This window comes from Corvus hawaiiensis, chromosome 12 (assembly GCF_020740725.1).
Source record: "Corvus hawaiiensis isolate bCorHaw1 chromosome 12, bCorHaw1.pri.cur, whole genome shotgun sequence".
Classification (NCBI taxonomy): Eukaryota; Metazoa; Chordata; class Aves; order Passeriformes; family Corvidae; genus Corvus; species Corvus hawaiiensis.
The window spans coordinates 1,460,590-1,477,571 of NC_063224.1; the positions used below are offsets into that span (position 1 = coordinate 1,460,590).

The 16,982-nt window shown below is 53.0% G+C and overlaps 1 protein-coding gene across 3 annotated transcripts in view; it reads left to right on the forward strand.

Annotated features, from left to right (window-relative positions):
* The window catches only part of ANKRD11 (ankyrin repeat domain containing 11), a 131,855-nt gene extending 115,258 nt beyond the window's left edge, over nucleotides 1–16,597 (forward strand). For all 3 annotated transcript variants that reach the window (XM_048316945.1, XM_048316946.1, XM_048316947.1), the window contains exons 5-13: nucleotides 1,281–1,451; nucleotides 2,555–2,758; nucleotides 4,787–4,929; nucleotides 5,607–5,754; nucleotides 6,516–13,246; nucleotides 14,067–14,165; nucleotides 14,257–14,400; nucleotides 15,384–15,476; nucleotides 15,829–16,597. In XM_048316945.1, the coding sequence (XP_048172902.1) occupies nucleotides 1,281–1,451; nucleotides 2,555–2,758; nucleotides 4,787–4,929; nucleotides 5,607–5,754; nucleotides 6,516–13,246; nucleotides 14,067–14,165; nucleotides 14,257–14,400; nucleotides 15,384–15,476; nucleotides 15,829–16,014 (7,919 nt within the window). In that variant the 3' untranslated portion in view covers nucleotides 16,015–16,597. The remainder of the gene's footprint in view (nucleotides 1–1,280; nucleotides 1,452–2,554; nucleotides 2,759–4,786; nucleotides 4,930–5,606; nucleotides 5,755–6,515; nucleotides 13,247–14,066; nucleotides 14,166–14,256; nucleotides 14,401–15,383; nucleotides 15,477–15,828) is intronic.
* The last annotated feature ends 385 nt before the right edge of the window (nucleotides 16,598–16,982 follow it).

Here is a 16,982-nt window from a genome sequence, read left to right on the forward strand (position 1 = left end):
CGAGCGGCAGGGACGGAGCATCCCCACACGCTGCTGCCCTCGTCTGCCAGAGACCTTTCCTCGGCTGCAGCTGGGTGGGTGAAGGAGGAGACCTGTGCTGTGCTGCAGAGTGTGGTGGCCGGGTGTGACCTCATCTGTTGGTGGTTCCTCCTGACCCGCTGGACTTTGTGTGGAGGCACCACAGCTCCGTCCCACTGGCCATGTGCCCGTGACCCACATGGAGCGTGACAGGGCTGAGCAGGGCTGGGGGAGAGGCTGCAGGATTGTTATTTTTTTATTATGGTGAAGGCACTGAGGCACCTTCGGGTTGCCCAGCGAAACTGTGGCTGCCTTATCCCTGGAAGTGTCCCAGGCCAGGTTGGACGGGGCTTGGAACAACCTGGGCTAGTGGAAGGTGTCCCTGCCCGTGGGGATGGGACTGGATGGGCTTTCAGGTCCCTTCCCACCCAACCATTCCATGCTTCTGTGACTCTGGTGTGGCTGTGGTTCTCTGAGAGATGGTGCAGCAGGATTTGACAAATCCTAGCTTTGGGGGTGGTTGCTCTTGGTCCCTCAGCAAGAGCTGCCTTTGCAGCTGGATGATTTAGGAGACCCAGTGTCAGGCTGGGATTTGGGATGACAAGCCAGGAAACATCTGGGGTTTCTTCCTCCCCTCCTGTTTGTTCGGGATTTTTTTAGAGAGTTGCAGAAGACCTGAGGGCAGGTGGGTGCTCTGGGCCAGGTGGGAGCAACCACTTTGGAAGGAGAGGACCAGCCTGGTGCTCCCCACACCTGTTTGGCTGCAGCCTCCTTGCTTTGATGATGATGATGATGGTCATGGGTGTGATGGCCACATTTCCGAGCTGTCAGCCTGTATCTTTCAGCTCTCCTTGTTGAGGCTGTTCAGTGCCTCCATTGAGTCCATGCTGTGCTGGTGTCAGGCTGTGTAAGCTCCTCCGAGCACCCTGGCGTGGGATGGAGGCTCCTAAAGCAGGATGGGAGGTACAGCACTGGCAGTGGCCCCTCAAAGGATCCCTTCCCTCTTTTCCTGTGCTGCTCTTAGATGGTGAAGGAGAATGGGAGGCTGTTGGAGGAGCAGGAGTGGGGCATATCCTGGCTGCACCCTCAGCGGTGTGAGCCTGGCTGGCTGCTCCAGGTGCCACTGCAGGGATCCATCCGTCACCACAGGGATCCCTCACTCACCACAAGCTTTTTGGAACTGTCAGTCCCATGCTCAGAAAGGACCGTGGCTTTCAGCTCCAGTGACGTTCATGGCTTGTGTCTGTGTCCTTGTCCCACAGAGAAGCAGGGTCCCGAGCGGAAGAGGATTAAAAAGGAGCCCGCCACCAGGAAGCCTGGCCTGCTCTTCGGCATGGGCCTCTCGGGGATCCGGGCAGGGTACCCGCTCTCCGAGCGCCAGCAAGTCGCCCTCCTCATGCAGATGACAGCAGAAGAGTCTGCAAACAGCCCAGGTGAGACTGGGGAGGGGGTGAGCTCCGAGGGGTGGGTGGGCAGGGGGGAGGTGCCGCGAGAGGCCCCCAAACGCCGGGAATTCCCGGTTCCTGGGGTCACCAGAGGCTCAGCTGCAGCAGCAGGGCTGAGCTGCCACCCCTGGCACGGTGCAGGGGGGCTGGTTTGCTGCTCTGTGGGGTATCACCGCTCCCACAGGGCTCTGCAGGTGACTCCAGGTACGGTGTCACTGGGATCCACACGTGGCTCTGGCTGGCCTCCCTTTCTCCAGTGTCCCTCAGGCCCGATCCAGGCCACCACGGAGCCCACCCTGGCTGCTCAACTGGAGCTTGTCCTTCAAGGGATTGTCCTTCACCTCAGCTCTGTGTCTCTCTCAGGCTATCTCAGTAAAGGAGGATTGTAAATAAAGACAAAATATCATCCTCTGTAGGTTTTTAATGTTTCTTTTTGTGGAAGGGGATAAGATGTGTAGCCACCACAGCTGTAACTTGAGATGTGGAGCAGCTGGAATGTGTTTACCACGGATTTTGTGTTTTAGTAGTTTTTATCTGTTTCAAACCTGCCCCACCCCCCGGGTTTTTGGAGGGTCTGTGCTATCCGTGTGCTCACATCCACATCCTACACACAACACTGCAGCTTTTAGCAAAAAAACCACCAATCTCTCCACTTATGTTGCTGTTATTTGGGAAAACTAAAAGAGAAAAAGCTGCAGAGTGTCGAGAGCATTCCAGTGTTCTCCCAGGAAATGCACATTCTCCTCCCAAGGCCGTCAGACCTCACATGTGCTTGGTAAAAGGCCACGTCTCTCGAGAATTGAGGTTTGGGGGTAAGGAGCTGCATTGTCTGCTCCCAAATCACGGGATTGCCCACAGCATTTGCCAGGACTGCAGCTCTCCAGTGGGCTCTGGCAGCCCACAATTCCCACCTCTGTGGGACACACAGGCTGCTCTGTTCACATCCACTCTGGAGCTTGGGTTGCCTCTGGCTGCCTTGTGGTGAATATTTCGGGAAGAGCCGAGGCGAAACGCGATGCACGAGCTCCCTCTAAGGGCTTAGGAGTTGTTTGGAATGGCAGCTGCTGACGCTGTTTCTCTCCTCCCTGCAGTTGACACAACACCAAAGCATCCCTCTCAGTCTACAGTTTGTCAGAAGGGAACTCCCAACTCTGCCTCCAAAACCAAAGATAAAGTAAATAAGAGAAACGAGCGAGGAGAGACTCGGCTGCATCGCGCTGCCATCCGCGGGGACGCCCGGCGCATCAAGGAGCTCATCATCGAGGGTGCAGATGTCAATGTGAAGGACTTTGCAGGTAACAGCCCAGGAATCCCAACCTTTTACCACCTGGTTGTGTGTTCCACCTCCAAGAGTGACTCCCACCAGAAAAAGTAGTTTGTTCCTAACACAGGGTTGTGCCGTGGAAAGAGGGGATTTGCCAAAAATCGTGGTTTTGTTCTTTGAAGAGGAAAAAGTCTTTTTGCCCTTTAAAAAAAAAAACCAAAAAAACCAAACAGCAAAGAAAGGCCACATTAAAAAAACCTCCTGAAGCATCAGTTCTCTTGTTGGAGTTTGGGAGCAGAATTCCCAGGCTGTGCAGTCTGCTTGAGGTGGTGAAGCTGGGCTGGGCAGGATCAGAGAATCCCTGGAGCTGCTGTGGTTCCACGCACCAGAACTGACCAGGCCACTCGGGACCATTTCCTTCTGCCCTTCCACGGGGGTGCCGTGTTGGAAGTCTGGAGGGGGATTTGCAAAGGGAGGTGGGCTGGTTTAGCTCTATTTTTACTTAAAATAGAAGGAATTATGTGCACAGAAGTACAGCTGAGAGTGGGCTTGTGAAGTCATCGCTCTGGAGCTGGGGGGCCGATGCCTGTGAATTTTTGGGAGTTGTTTTTAAGGACTGAATGTGGGGGTGCAGCTGATGGGGAGGGAATGTGAAGGGCAAGGTCAGGCTCCCACCAGGCACCCAAATTGGAGGAGATGTTGACCATCCTGACCCTCAGCTCAGGAGTAGCACCACCTCCTCCTCGTCCTCCTACTCCTCCTCCTCAGCAGTGCTGCCAAGCTCCTGCTCAGGGTGGTGGGATGGGATGGGATGGGAACAACCCCGAGTCCTGCAGGGAGGAGGCAGCCATGGGATGATGGGGAAGGGGTGATGAAGGAGCCGTTCGGTGGGGCTGGATCAGCCTTTCTTCAGCGCGTCCGAGAGCTTGACTTTGCTGTTCTCTTTGCACGATTCTGGGGCTATAAATAAATAACGGCTGTTCCTCCGCCCGTATGATTAATCCCAGTGCCAGACTGAAGTATCAGTTGTGATTAATTCCGGGTACAGGTGCCCCCTCCAAAGGCTCCAAGTGAAGGTAATGGAACGTGCTCCCACGGCACTATCAGCAAAACACCGGAGCAGCTGCGCTGGGAAACTTCAAAACAGGCTCTGCTTAAAAATAGTCTGTTTGAACACGACAAAATATTTTGTTCTGTGCTCTTCAGAGATTTGTTTGAGAGCTGGAGCTGCCCTTACTGCTGAGACCCTGCTGTTTGGTTTCCCCGCGAGCCTGGGCCGGTGTTCCTGTGTTTGGAGAGCACACAGAAAATCTGTGTGGGGGCTGTCTCGGAGCTCAGGCCTGCTCTGGGCACCAGGGTTTCCCTTACAGAGGGATTGGAACCTAAAGCCAAACCTAAAGGCTAGAGAGGGATGTTTCACAGGACCATGGAGTGGCAGAACAAGAGGGAATGGCCTTAAACTGATGTAAGACAGGGTTAGATTGGATATTAGGAAGAAATTCTTCCCTGTGAGGGTGGGGAGCCCCTGGCACAGGGTGCCCAGAGAAGCTGTGGCTGCCCTGTCACTGGAAGCATTGAAGACCGGGTTGGACAGGGCTTGGAGCACCCTGGGATAGTGGAAGGTGTCCCTGCCCACGGCAGGAGGTGAAACAAGATGAGCTTTAAGATCCCTTCCAACCCAGTGGTATAAAGGGCAACAAATTTAAGACCTGCCTTTCACATGACATCAGCAATTCTCCTTATTTTCCAAATAAAACTTTCCCTTTCCATTTCCTGGGGCTGTATCCGGTCTGGCAGATGCTCTGACTGTAGCACATGGCGTGACCAGAGGGAAAAGTGGGATTGATTCTATCACTGCCTGGCAGGAGTAGCAGGGCAGAGCTGCAGGTTCCTTCCTGCTGTGCCATGGGGATCTGGGCAAACACAGCCACCTTGGCTATCAGAGCAACACAGCCCTGGCCACACTGACCCTGCAGCCTCTGGGCCTGGAGGAGACTTGCCCTGTGTCTGAGTGTCCTGTGAAGGTGGTGTCGTGTGCTGAGTGTCGCTGTCCTTGCAGGCTGGACGGCGCTGCACGAGGCCTGCAACCGGGGCTACTACGACGTGGCCAAGCAGCTGCTGGCGGCCGGCGCCGAGGTCAACACCAAGGGGCTGGACGATGACACCCCCCTGCACGACGCGGCCAACAACGGCCACTTCAAGGTTGGGGTGCTGGAGCTCACTGCTGTGCTCTAAATGACTCTTCTGGAAACTTGTGCTTCAAGCAGCCCGCTGAAAACACGGAGATTCTGAGTATTTTTGTTTCATTTCCTGTGTAATGGGCAGGAATTTGTGCTCAAGGCCAGGCTGGACAGGGCTTGGAGCAACCTGGGTTAGTGGAAGGTGTCCCTGCTCACGGCCAAGTGTGGAACAAGATGGGCTTTAATGTCCCTTCCAGCCCAAACTATTCCCTGATTCTGTGAATGTCCCTGTCTCAGAGCTGTTGAGTGTTTTACTTGGAGCTCCCCTGCACAGGGGATGGTTCATCCTTCTGGAATTGGGACAGGAGTATGATTTTGTACCTTGTTCTTCCCCCTTCTTTCCTGCCCAGGTTGGTTCTTAGAATCACAGTATAATTAAGGTTGGAAAAGACCTCCACAATCAGAGCCCAGCCCTTAACCTAATGCTGCCAATGCACCACTAAACCCTGTCCCTAAATGGTTTTTGGCCACTTCCAGGGATGGTGATTCCACCACTTCACTGGGAATGTTGCTGGGGTTTCTCTCTTATGTTAGTCCTGAAGACATCACTCTTTCAGTTATGTATTAAAATAATGCAAAAAAAAAACCCCTGGAATGAAAACATCATGAGCATCTTCAAGCCTCAATTTCTCTTTTCAGGTGGTGAAATTGTTGTTGCATTATGGAGGGAATCCTCATCAAAGCAACAGGAAGGGCGAGACACCTTTAAAAGTAGCGAATTCTCCCACCATGGTGAACCTGCTCCTGGGGAAGACCACGTACCCCTCCAGCGAAGAGAGCTCCACAGGTGAGACTGGCCTTTCTGTGGCCATGGCAGTGACACTCGTGGCCTGCAGCTGTCTGTTAACACAGAGACCTTAAGAGGACGGTGAAATTAGACTCCTGTCAGATGCTGCCGTGGTCAGGAGCCCACCCGTAGCTGTAACCCAAATTCAGACAACCTAACCACCAGCTTTAGCTCGGGGGGCTGCTTGCCCTGGAAGCCAACGTTGAGATCGCTTCCCTGGTGCAGTCGGGATGTGGGATTGGAAGCCAATTGCAGGTAAATGGATGTCTTACCTTTGGAAGGTGGGCTGTTCCAGTGGAGAGGAGGAGGTTTGTGTGCCCACCCTGTGTTCCTGTCCCTTGGCTGTCCCAGCACTGGTGTTTCAGGTTCTGCTTCTGGGCTGTGCCTGCTAGAGCTTCTTCCACCAGTGCCACCATTGTGGGACACTCTACAGGTTTTAATTAGTGCAAATTAGAGTTTCCAGTCTTTTGGGGAACCTTGACCCACACTGTGTGCAGTCACAACCCTGTTCCAAAGTTCTTGTGATACACCCAGGATGTTATTTTGAGGAGCATCCCTTGCAGGTTGGAGCTGGAGGAGCTTCCTTCCAAAAAGATCCCCCAGCCTGGCATTCCGAGCTGTTGGCTGCCAACTTGCAAAGGCTGGGTGAGGCCAAAGGGCATCAGGGCTGTTTGCAGGGGTTGGTGTGTGCAGGAGACCACCGATGTTCCCCCCCCAAAACCCTTGGCAGTCCCTAACACGCTTTTCTTCTCTCTCTGCAGAGACCTCAGAAGAGGAGGACGCCCCTTCCTTCGCTCCCTCCAGCTCCGTTGATGGCAATAACACAGACTCAGAGTTTGAGAAGGGTTTGAAGCACAAGCCCAAGGCCCAGGAGCCCCCCAAAACCATCACCCCGGTAAAGGATGAGTATGAATTTGATGAGGACGATGAGCAGGACCGGGTCCCGCCGGTCGATGACAAACATTTGCTGAAAAAGGATTACAGGAAAGAGACTAAAGCAAACAGTTTCATTTCCATACCCAAAATGGAAGTGAAAACTTATACTAAAAATAACACAATTACACCAAAGAAAGCTGCCCACCGCATCCTGTCGGACAGCTCGGATGAGGAGGAGACCAGCGTGGCCGTGGGCACGGGGGAGAAGCTGCGCCTCTCCACCCACTCCATATTGCCCAGCAGCAAAATTCGGGAGCCCACCAGCGCCAAGGCACCCAAGGAGAAAAGCAAAGTAAAAAAGAAGCGGAAGAAGGAGACAAAAAGCAAAGAGGTTCGGTTTGGCAAAAAAAATGACAAGTTTTGTTCCTCTGAATCAGAGAGTGAAAACGTGGAGAGTGAGGAGGATGATAGAGACTCTCTGCAGAGCTCTAGCTGTGTAAAGGACTCAAGGCTAGTGCTAAAGGAATCCTCCTTGTTTAACTCTCTGTCTGCCTCATCGACCTCTTCTCATGGGAGTTTAGCATCCCAGAAACACAATCCTAATCTTACAGAACAGCACTCCAAGCACTGGAGGACGGACAATTGGAAAACCATATCTTCTCCAGCTTGGTCAGACGTCAGTTCCCTATCGGACTCCACCAGGACGAGGCTGACGAGCGAGTCAGACTATTCGTCCGAGGACTCGAGCTTAGAGTCACTAAAGCCAGTCAGGAAGAAACCAGAGCACAAAAAGAAAAACACCCCCCACAACACTGTTTCTGAGAAAAAGAATTCATTCCATAGCAATGTGGATGGAGCAATTCCAAAGCTGGACAAGGAGGGGAAGGTTGTTAAAAAGCATAAAACAAAACACAAACATAAAAACAAGGAGAAGGGACAGTGTCCTGTCAGCCAAGACATTAAAATAATCAAAACATTTTCTTTTGAGTTTGAGGACTCTAAACAAAAGCCTGAGAAAGCCTTGATAGTAGAGACAGAAAATCCAGTCGAAAACAAGTTGAAAGTGTTAAAGCACGATCGGGAACATGGTAAGAAGGAGGAAAAGCTCCCCAAAGGTAAAGCAGAGGAGAAGGAGTGGTTGTTTAAAGATGAGACTGGAAAATCCTCAAAAGAGGAGAAATCGTTAAGAAAAATCAAAGATGGTAGTAAAGACCTGAGCAAATCCTTCAGAGAAGGATTGAGTAAATCAGAAAAAGAGAAACCTGTCAAGGAGAAATCTCCCAAGGAGGAGAAGCCGAGAATACACAAGGAGGAGAGAAAGAAGAAGTCAAAGGACAAGCAGTCCAAATCTGAGAAGAAGAATGAGCTGAAGGAGGAGAAGGTTTCTAAACTAGAGAAAGAAAAATCCTTCAAGGAAGAGAAGGAAAAATGCAAAAAAGAAAAACTTTACAGGGATGAGTCTGGGTTTGATGAGTTTAATAACAAAACTCAATTTGCTGAAAGCGAGGACACGAAGTTCAGCCTTTCGGATGATCAGCAGGAGAGGTGGTTTTCAGACTTGTCCTCTGATTCATCCTTCGATTTCAAGGGTGAGGACAGCTGGGATTCTCCAATAACGGATTTCAGGGAGATTAAAAATGACACCGTGGCAAAATTAATCATAGAACCCGTGAAAGAGGAAATTAAAGACAAGAAAAAGGAAAATAAAATGAAAGAGAAGAAGGAATACAACGAGAAGCGGAATGAAAAGGACACTTTCTTAAAGAAGAAGGAGAGGGATTATGTGGAGAAAAGCTCTGAGAAGAAAAAGGACCAAACAGACAGACACAAAGTTACTCCCAGTTATTTGCCTGAAAAGGATAAGAAAAGGAAGGATTCTGTGGAGACTGGCAAGGAGAGGAAAGAAAAAGACACAGGTGAAACCACCAAAGACAGAAAAGATTCCTCTGATGGCTCTAAAGAGCGAAAAGATCCCAAGACGAAGCAGGAGGAGCCCTATCGAGATGACTTCAAGGAGTACAGCTGTGAAACATTCTTCAAGGATAAGTCTGACCCTGAGTTCAGTGGGAAAACCCTGGAGAGTTGGGAGAGGCACCATTCTGGGAAGGAAAAGGAGAAGAAAGATGCTCCTGATAAAGAAAAAAAAGAAAAGGTGAAGCCAGAAAAATACAAGGAAAAATCCAAAGAAGGCGACAAGGAGAAAAATGAAAAAGCTGCTCCAGAGAAAATCCTGAAGGACAAAGAACTAGAGAAGAGTTTCAAAGAGAAGAAAGAAACCAAGGAGAAGTACAAAGATCTTCACAGCAAAGACAAAGAGAGGAAGAGTTCTTTCGACCAGGTGAAGGAGAAGAAAGAGAAAAACTTTTCCACAGACAGAGACGATTTCTCCGAGAAGAAGGATGAGAAGAAAGGCAAGGAGAAGAGCTGGTACAGCATCGCTGACATCTTCACGGATGAGAGCGAGGACGAGAGGGACGATTACAGCCTGAGTGGGTTCAAGGTGGGCGACTCGGCCGGGAGCGAGATGCATCGCCTGGACAGTCTGCAGGACAAGGACGACGGCGCGGCGGCCGAGAAGGAGCTGTACCCCGACAAGCACCGCAAGTACTCCTCCGACCGGCAGCACTCGGAGAAGCAGAAGGATAAGGAGTCCAAGGAGAAGAAAAAGGACAAAGGAACATCAGAAGGGGGAAAGGAGAAGAAGGAGAAGAGTTCCTTTGAGAAACACAAAGAGAAGAAGGATAAAGACTCCAGTGAGAAGTACAAGGACAGGAAGGAAAGAGTGTCCATAGATTCCACTCAGGAGAAGAAAAACAAGCAAAAGCTCCCAGAAAAGGTTGAGAAGAAACACACCAGTGATGACAAGGTGAAAAGCAAACATAAGGAGAAGCCGGACAAGGAGCATTCCAAAGAGAAGAAGTCTTCAAAAGGAGGGGAGTCGGAGAAGAGCCTGCTGGAGAAACTGGAGGAGGAGGCTCTGAATGACTACAGGGATGACTCCAATGACAAGATCAGCGAGATCTCCTCTGACAGCTTCACGGACAGAGGGCAAGAGCCAGGACTCACCAGCCTCTTTGAGTCTTCTAACCTCTCTCTGACCGACGCCGCTGAAGAAAAGTTTAAGGACTCTCTCCCTTTACCCTGCCTGCAGGACAAACTCAAGGAGAAGGAGAGGCACCGACATTCCTCATCTTCCTCAAAGAAAAGTCACGAGAAGGAAAAAGCAAAGAAGGAGAAGACAGAGAAAAAGGAAAAATCAGATGAATTCAAGGACTCCAGCAGCAGAAAGGATTCCACTCATTATGAAAAGGATTTCTCTGTGGATGGGGAGGCTTTTGGCTCTTCTTACAACATGAAGGGAGAGGCTGATGAGGAACCGGAGAAGAGCATTGATTACTTATTTTCTGAAAAGAAGGATAAAAATGATTCTGAAAGAGAGCTGTCAAAGAAGGCGGAGAAAGAAAAGACTTACGGTTCCAGCACCATCAGCACAGCTAAAGAGAAAAAGAAGCGGGATAAACACAAGGAAAAATGGAAGGAGGAAAAGGAAAAGCATAGGGACAAACACACAGATGGTTTCTTTAAACATCACAAAGATGAGCCAAAGTCAACACTCAAAGACAAGGATGGGCCTCAAGTTACCACCTTTAAAGATAAATCCAAGGAGGACAACCTCAAATTTGGTGAAACCAAGCTGAAGGAGAAGCTCAAGGAGAATCAAGACAAAGACAAATCAGAGTCCATAAAAATAAGCAACGGGAATGAAAAAATAACCCTTTCCAAAGACAGCAGCAAGAAGGATGCCAGGCCGAGGGAGAAACTTCTGGGAGATGGTGATTTGATGATGACCAGCTTTGAGAGGATGCTGAGCCAGAAAGACCTGGAGATCGAGGAACGCCACAAAAGGCACAAGGAGAGAATGAAGCAAATGGAGAAAATGCGGCACAGGTCTGGAGACCCCAAGTTAAAGGACAAACTTAAAAGCTCAGAGGATGTGCGCAAGAGGAGCCTGGATCTGCCGACAAAGAAGCCGCTAACGCTGGACACGCAGCTCAAGGACAAGAAACTCAAAGAGTTGGGTCCCCTGACTCCTATTCTGTCACCAGAAAACAAGGCACAGCCTGCTGTGGGGACAGACTCCAAGGACTGGATCACGGGTCCTCAGCTGAAGGAGATCCTCCCGGCATCTCCCAGGCCGGATCAGAACCGGCCCACGGGCGTCCCGACCCCGGCATCCGTTGTGTCGTGCCCGAGCTACGAGGAGGTGATGCAGACGCCCCGGACTCCGTCGTGCAGCAACGAGGACTACACGGACCTGATGTTCGAGTGCGCGGACTCGCAGCACTCGCTGCCCATCTCCACCATGTCCATGAACGCCTGCTCTCCCTCCTTCTTTGACAGATACACCAATGTTAACAGCGGGCTCCCTGAGAACCCCAGTCAGACCCCAACTCGCACCATACCCTCCTCGAATCTCTACCGTTCCATCTCGGTGGATATCAGGAGGGCACCCGAAGAGGAATTCAGCGTTGGAGATAAGTTTTTCAGGCAGCAAAGTGTCCCAGCAACATCAAATTATGACTCTCCAGTGCAGCATTTAATGGAGGAGAAAGTTCCCCTTCCCTCTGTTCCTGCTGAGAAGTTCCAGTGTTTGTCTCCTGGGTATTACTCCCCGGATTATGGAGTTTCCTCACCCAAAGTGGAAGCTTTGCACTGCGCGCCGGGAGCTGTCAGCGGGGTCGCCCAGTCGCCCGAAAGTGTCTTCTCTGGTTTACAAGCAAAATCCTCCCCTTCCCACAGGGATGAGTTGCTGGCTCCTTCAGTGGAAAGTGCTCTTCCCCCTGACCTCGGCATGCCCTTGGACACCACGGAGGAGCAGCAAGCCACTGCCTCCATCATGCCCCCAGAATCCACCTACCTACCACCCATCGAAGAAAACCATTTTAGTTCGGGAATGCCAGAACAAAACAACATAGACTGGGATAACCCTCCTTCCCGAAACCCAGACACCACCATTCCTCCCAACCTGGTGGGCAACCCCGCAGAGCACTCTGTCACCTGGTCCGTGGGCTCGGAGCTTCTGATGAAATCTCCCCAGAGGTTTTCCGAGTCCCCTAAACCCCCGCTCTGTTCCCTAGAGCCGATTCATCCTGCGCCAGTAGCTTTCATTCCCACAGAGACTTCCTACCCTGTTTCTCCCATCTCTTACCCTCTGTCAGTGTCTGAACCGAGGCTGGAGGAAGTCAAGGAGGATGCTGAGGAAGCAGTTCCAGGAGAAATTGCAAATGCCGAAGAGCAAGCTCCGTACATGTCCCCTACTAGGTTAGACACCTTCTTCAACAACTGCAAGCCTCTTCCAGAAGAAGCACCAGAGATCCCTCCAGAGCCCCCTTGCGTGCCACCAGAACCTCAGGCCGAGGTTGTCACCGCACCAGAAAACAACTACTTGGAGAACAACAACGCAGCACCTGCGAACGCGGAGGAGGCGGTGACGTGGCCCGACCCCTTCACCAACACCGAGGATGACTTGGACCTTGGCCCATTCTCGCTTCCAGAGCTGCCACTCCAGCCTAAGGATGTTGCAGAGACGGAGATGACCGAGGCAGAGGCGGTGGAGGAAAGCCCAGCAGCAGCTTCAGAACCGGGCGCTGGGATCATCAAAGCCGGCCCGTCTGTGATAGCGTCCGGTGAGCCGGAAGAGCCTCCGGCCAGCCAGGCAGCGGCCACCCTGCCCACGGACACGGAGCCACCAGCAGAGGAGCAGAAAGCAGAAGTGGCTGCACAAGAAGCCGCCTCGGAAGCGCTGAACGCAGCTGAGGAGAAGGCAGCGGAGAACTCGGAAGCGCAGGTTTTCCAGCAGACCCCATCTGAGTCCACGCAGGCAGAGAGCAAAGAGGTGGAGGCCGTGCAGGAGGAGCTGTCGTCGGCCGGTGGGGCGGCAGAGGGCAGCTCCCAGCCCTGTCCCGTGCCCGTGGCGGGCTCTGAGGGCAGCGTTCCGCAGGACGGTGCTGCGGCCCGTGGCGGGAGCCAGGCCCCACCATCCCAGACGGACGCACCTCCTGGCAATGCTCAAGCAGAAATTGTTGAACCAGTACAAAAACCAGTAGCAGAAGCTCCCAAACCACCCAAAATAGAAGAGATTCCTCAGCGGATTACCAGGAACCGGGCTCAGATGCTCGCCAACCAAAACAAGCAGAACGCCGCCGCATCCGAGAAGGAATTTCCTCCCGTCTCTGCGCCCGTCACGCGTGCCAAAGGCCGCATCACGGAGGAGGACGATTCCCAGGCTCAGCACCCGCGGAAGCGCCGCTTCCAGCGCTCCAACCAGCAGCTGCAGCAGCAGATCAACACGTCCACCCAGCAGACGAGGGAGATGATCCAGCAGACACTGGCAGCTATCGTCGATGCGATCAAACTGGACGACATCGAACCTTACCACAGCGACAGGTCCAACCCCTACTTCGAGTACCTCCAGATCAGGAAGAAGATTGAGGAGAAGCGGAAAATCCTGTGCTATATAACTCCCCAAGCTCCGCAGTGCTACGCTGAGTATGTCACCTACACAGGCTCCTACCTGTTGGATGGCAAACCCCTAAGCAAGCTCCATATTCCAGTGGTGAGTCACCTTCTCTCTTTAGCCTCAGGAACTGTCCCCCCCTCACTGTTAACAGACACATCCACGTTGTCCCCCATGCCCTGTGACCACGTTGCAATGCCAGCATGCCCTGACCTGCCTTTAGAATATGACACCAAACCTGAGCCTGGGTAAGAGCCTGGCTGTGTGGTAAATGCAGCCCCTGAGATGCTGCATTTTTGCAGGGAGGACCTTGGGCTCTGCTGAAGGACCTGAGGTTTGGTCAGGCTTTAGAGCGAAGTTTCTAAGAATCCAGTGGATTTGAGGCTGGAAGGTAAAGCTGCTCTTGAAGCAGTGTAGTAACAGGATAATAAACCTAGAACATGGGAAAAAGATGGCTCTTAACTCCTGCCATCATTTTCCCCAGCTCTGCTCTTTGACTTGGCACTGGGATCAGCATTTCACTGCTGTGCTGCAGGAGCAGCCTCGCTAATACAAGTGCAACAGTAAACGCAGTGCTGCAGGTGGCAAATCTGGGATCCAGCTTGGAGGAGAAGGGTCAGTGTGACCAGGCACCATTCCTTGCTGCACACCCTGCCCTGCAGCACGAAGGCAGGTCAGGCTCTGGTTGTGCAGGCTGAGCTCTGCTCCCAGCACTGGGCACCTCTTGCCAAGTTCTCACCCTCTCTGAGGTCTGGGCACTGGCAGGACCTTGTCCTTGGCAGAGCTGCTCCGCGGTCTCCATAGGCACCCCGTGGGATGTCCCTGCTCCCTCTGTGGCCTACACACATTTTGGGGGGCAGGCAGCCCCCAGGCCGTGCCCCACGGAGATCCTGCTCTCAGCCTGTGCCTGTGCCCGCAGATCGCGCCGCCGCCGTCGCTCGCGGAGCCGCTCAAGGAGCTCTTCAAGCAGCAGGAGGCCGTGCGGGGGAAGCTGCGGCTGCAGCACAGCATAGAGCGGGTAAGGGGACACTCCAGCTGGGCAGCAGGCCCCGAATTTCCTCTGCTGGCGAGGCTGAGGCTGCCACACTCACTGCTCTGCTCTTCCTCAGGAGAAGCTCATCGTCTCCTGCGAGCAGGAGATCCTGAGGGTGCACTGCCGGGCAGCGAGGACCATTGCCAACCAGGCCGTGCCCTTCAGTGCCTGCACCATGCTGCTGGACTCTGAGGTGTACAACATGCCTCTGGAAAATCAGGTCAGTGCCTGGCTCAGTGCTGAGGAAGTGTCTCAGGGTCTGTGCAGGACCCTGAGGGAGATGGGCTTTTCTGGAGGGAAGGAGGGAAGGATGGAGGCAGGAGTTACTAAGGCTCTCCTTGCTCAGGTCACCCACCACAGCCCGCATGGCAGGATGTCACCTTCCCCAGAGGGCAGGGTCAGATGGGATATTGGGAAGGAATTCTCCCCTGGGAGGGTGGGCAGGCCCTGGCACAGGGTGCCCAGAGAAGCTGTGGCTGCCCCATCCCAGGCAGTGTCCAAGGCCAGGTTTAAGGTCCCTTCCAGTCCAAACCATTCTGTGACTGGGAACATCATTTGCCTCATCTGCCTCAGTTTCCACATGTGTGCTGAGGAAGGAAATAGACTCAGGAATGTGGGATACAGGGAGTTCGTGTCTGTTAGCAGCAGAAATGGCTCAGCTTTTTCTGTGAGTCTTGGGACCCTCCGTCCTTCTTGGTCAGGATCATCTGCATGCTGGGAAGGGTTTCCTTTACTACACGCTGGGGTGTCTTTTCCTGTGAAAGGAAAGGAAGAGAATCATTACACTGCTGCATTGCAGGAGGGATCGTGGGCAGGACAGGATCCTGGGATTTATTAGTGAGCTGCATACTGATCCAGGAGCTCTGATTGATCCATTGGCATTTCCCAGCCAAGGGTCTGTGCTGCTGCAATCTTGGCGTGAGTTGAAGGAGTCAGAGAGGTGCAGGTGCTGTGATGGGCTGACATGGACAGATTCCCTGCAAAGCAAGGAGAAACAGGGACTGAGTGCACAGGGGTGCCATCCCCATGTGAGGCTGAATCCCTGGAAAGGGCTGCAGGAGCAGCTGGGCTGCATCTGCCCTTCCTGCAGGTTCTGAGGAGTGTGCGCCCCAGGAGGGGCTTGAATATGGCCTGTGAGACCTGTAACTGCTTGAAGTCCAAAACTAATCCCCTGTGTCCTGCCCTTTGCTGTCCCATCCTTAGGGAGACGAAAACAAATCGGTCAGAGACCGTTTCAACGCGCGACAGTTCATTTCCTGGCTGCAGGACGTGGATGACAAGTACGACCGGATGAAGGTGAGAGCTGTGGGAGCCCCGTGCTCCAGGCAGGGGCATTCCAGGAGAGTTCTGCCTGTGGCTGGAGCCTGGGAGCTGCCTTAGTGGTTTCCAGCGTGGAGTCGGTGTCCCGAGATTGTCAGGGCAGTGTTGCATGGGAGGGGATGCTCTGGAGTGCTGACAAGCCTTGCAAACACAAACTTTGGGGTTTGCCTTGGCTCCTGCTGGAGCTGGGCTCAGCAGAGATTCCAAATCCAGGTGTCCTGTGTGTGGCATCCCTTGCTGCATTTAATCCTGTGCCTACAGTGGCTGCATGTCCCTTCCCTTTGCCTGCCACTCAGCCCTCATGTCCCACTGTTGTTTCCCTATGCAGACATGCCTGCTCATGCGACAACAACACGAAGCAGCTGCCCTGAACGCGGTGCAGAGGATGGAGTGGCAGCTGAAGGTGCAGGAGCTGGACCCCGCGGGGCACAAATCCCTCTGCGTGAACGAGGTGCCCTCGTTCTATGTGCCAATGGTCGACGTGAACGATGACTTTGTGCTCTTGCCGGCATGACAGTTCCAGCCCAGGAGACATCACTGAACACTGGCAAGGACGGGAGCACTCCGAGGTCGGGCGGTCAAGCTCACATTCACCCTTAACCGCTTGCTGATGAATCCCTGGTCAGAGGAGGAGGAAGCAGCTATCGGCAGAAAACAAAACAATAAGAGAAATAATTGCACTTTCTTCACGACGTGTCCCTCGCTTCCGGACTGACGCGGCTCCGCGGGGCAGCGGGCCGGGCGCAGCTCCTTCCCACCGGCGCCCGCGGCGGGGAGGCTCCGGGCAGCGCGGGCAGCGGGCGCTCAGCGGCCCCGGGACTGGCCGAGGCGCGGAGGGAGGAGGCCAAGGACACCGTGTGTGTGTTGCAGAAGCTGCTGAGCAGGGCCAGCAACCACGTGAACCATGTACTTGTGAACACCGTGATTTCCAGCTCTCTGTTTTCCACCGGGCGCGGATCTCCTCTCGGAGAAGCTGCAGTAGGAAACCATGGGGGGAGGGGGGGGTGTTTGAGTTTCTTGTTCCATCATGGGTATGTCTAAAAAAAAAAAAAAAAAAAAAACTACTACAAAAAAAAAATCACAAAAAAACCCAATTAGAAACAAAAGGACAGTGTCCAAGCTGGGCAGCGGCGGCTCCGGAGCGGGGACAGCTCCGGGATGTGCCGGCGGCCCCGCAGCAGCCGCTGCCACCGCTGGGGATGGGCAGAGGAGCCGCCGGGGCGGCACGGCCGGGGAGACGGCGACGCAGAGAAAGGACTTTGCCAACTGTGTTTTTAATGGAGTAAAATCCACGTGGTTTATATATTTTTTCCTTTAATCTTGGGCATTTCGTTTCTCTTTCTGAGAACATAACTTGAAAACACTACAGAGCCAATACTCATATAAAGAAAAATTGTATCCCATAAATGCTGTACAGTTTTTATATACATTAACAATGTACTTTTGCTGCCTTCTAGATAATTTATTTTGCAACACATTACT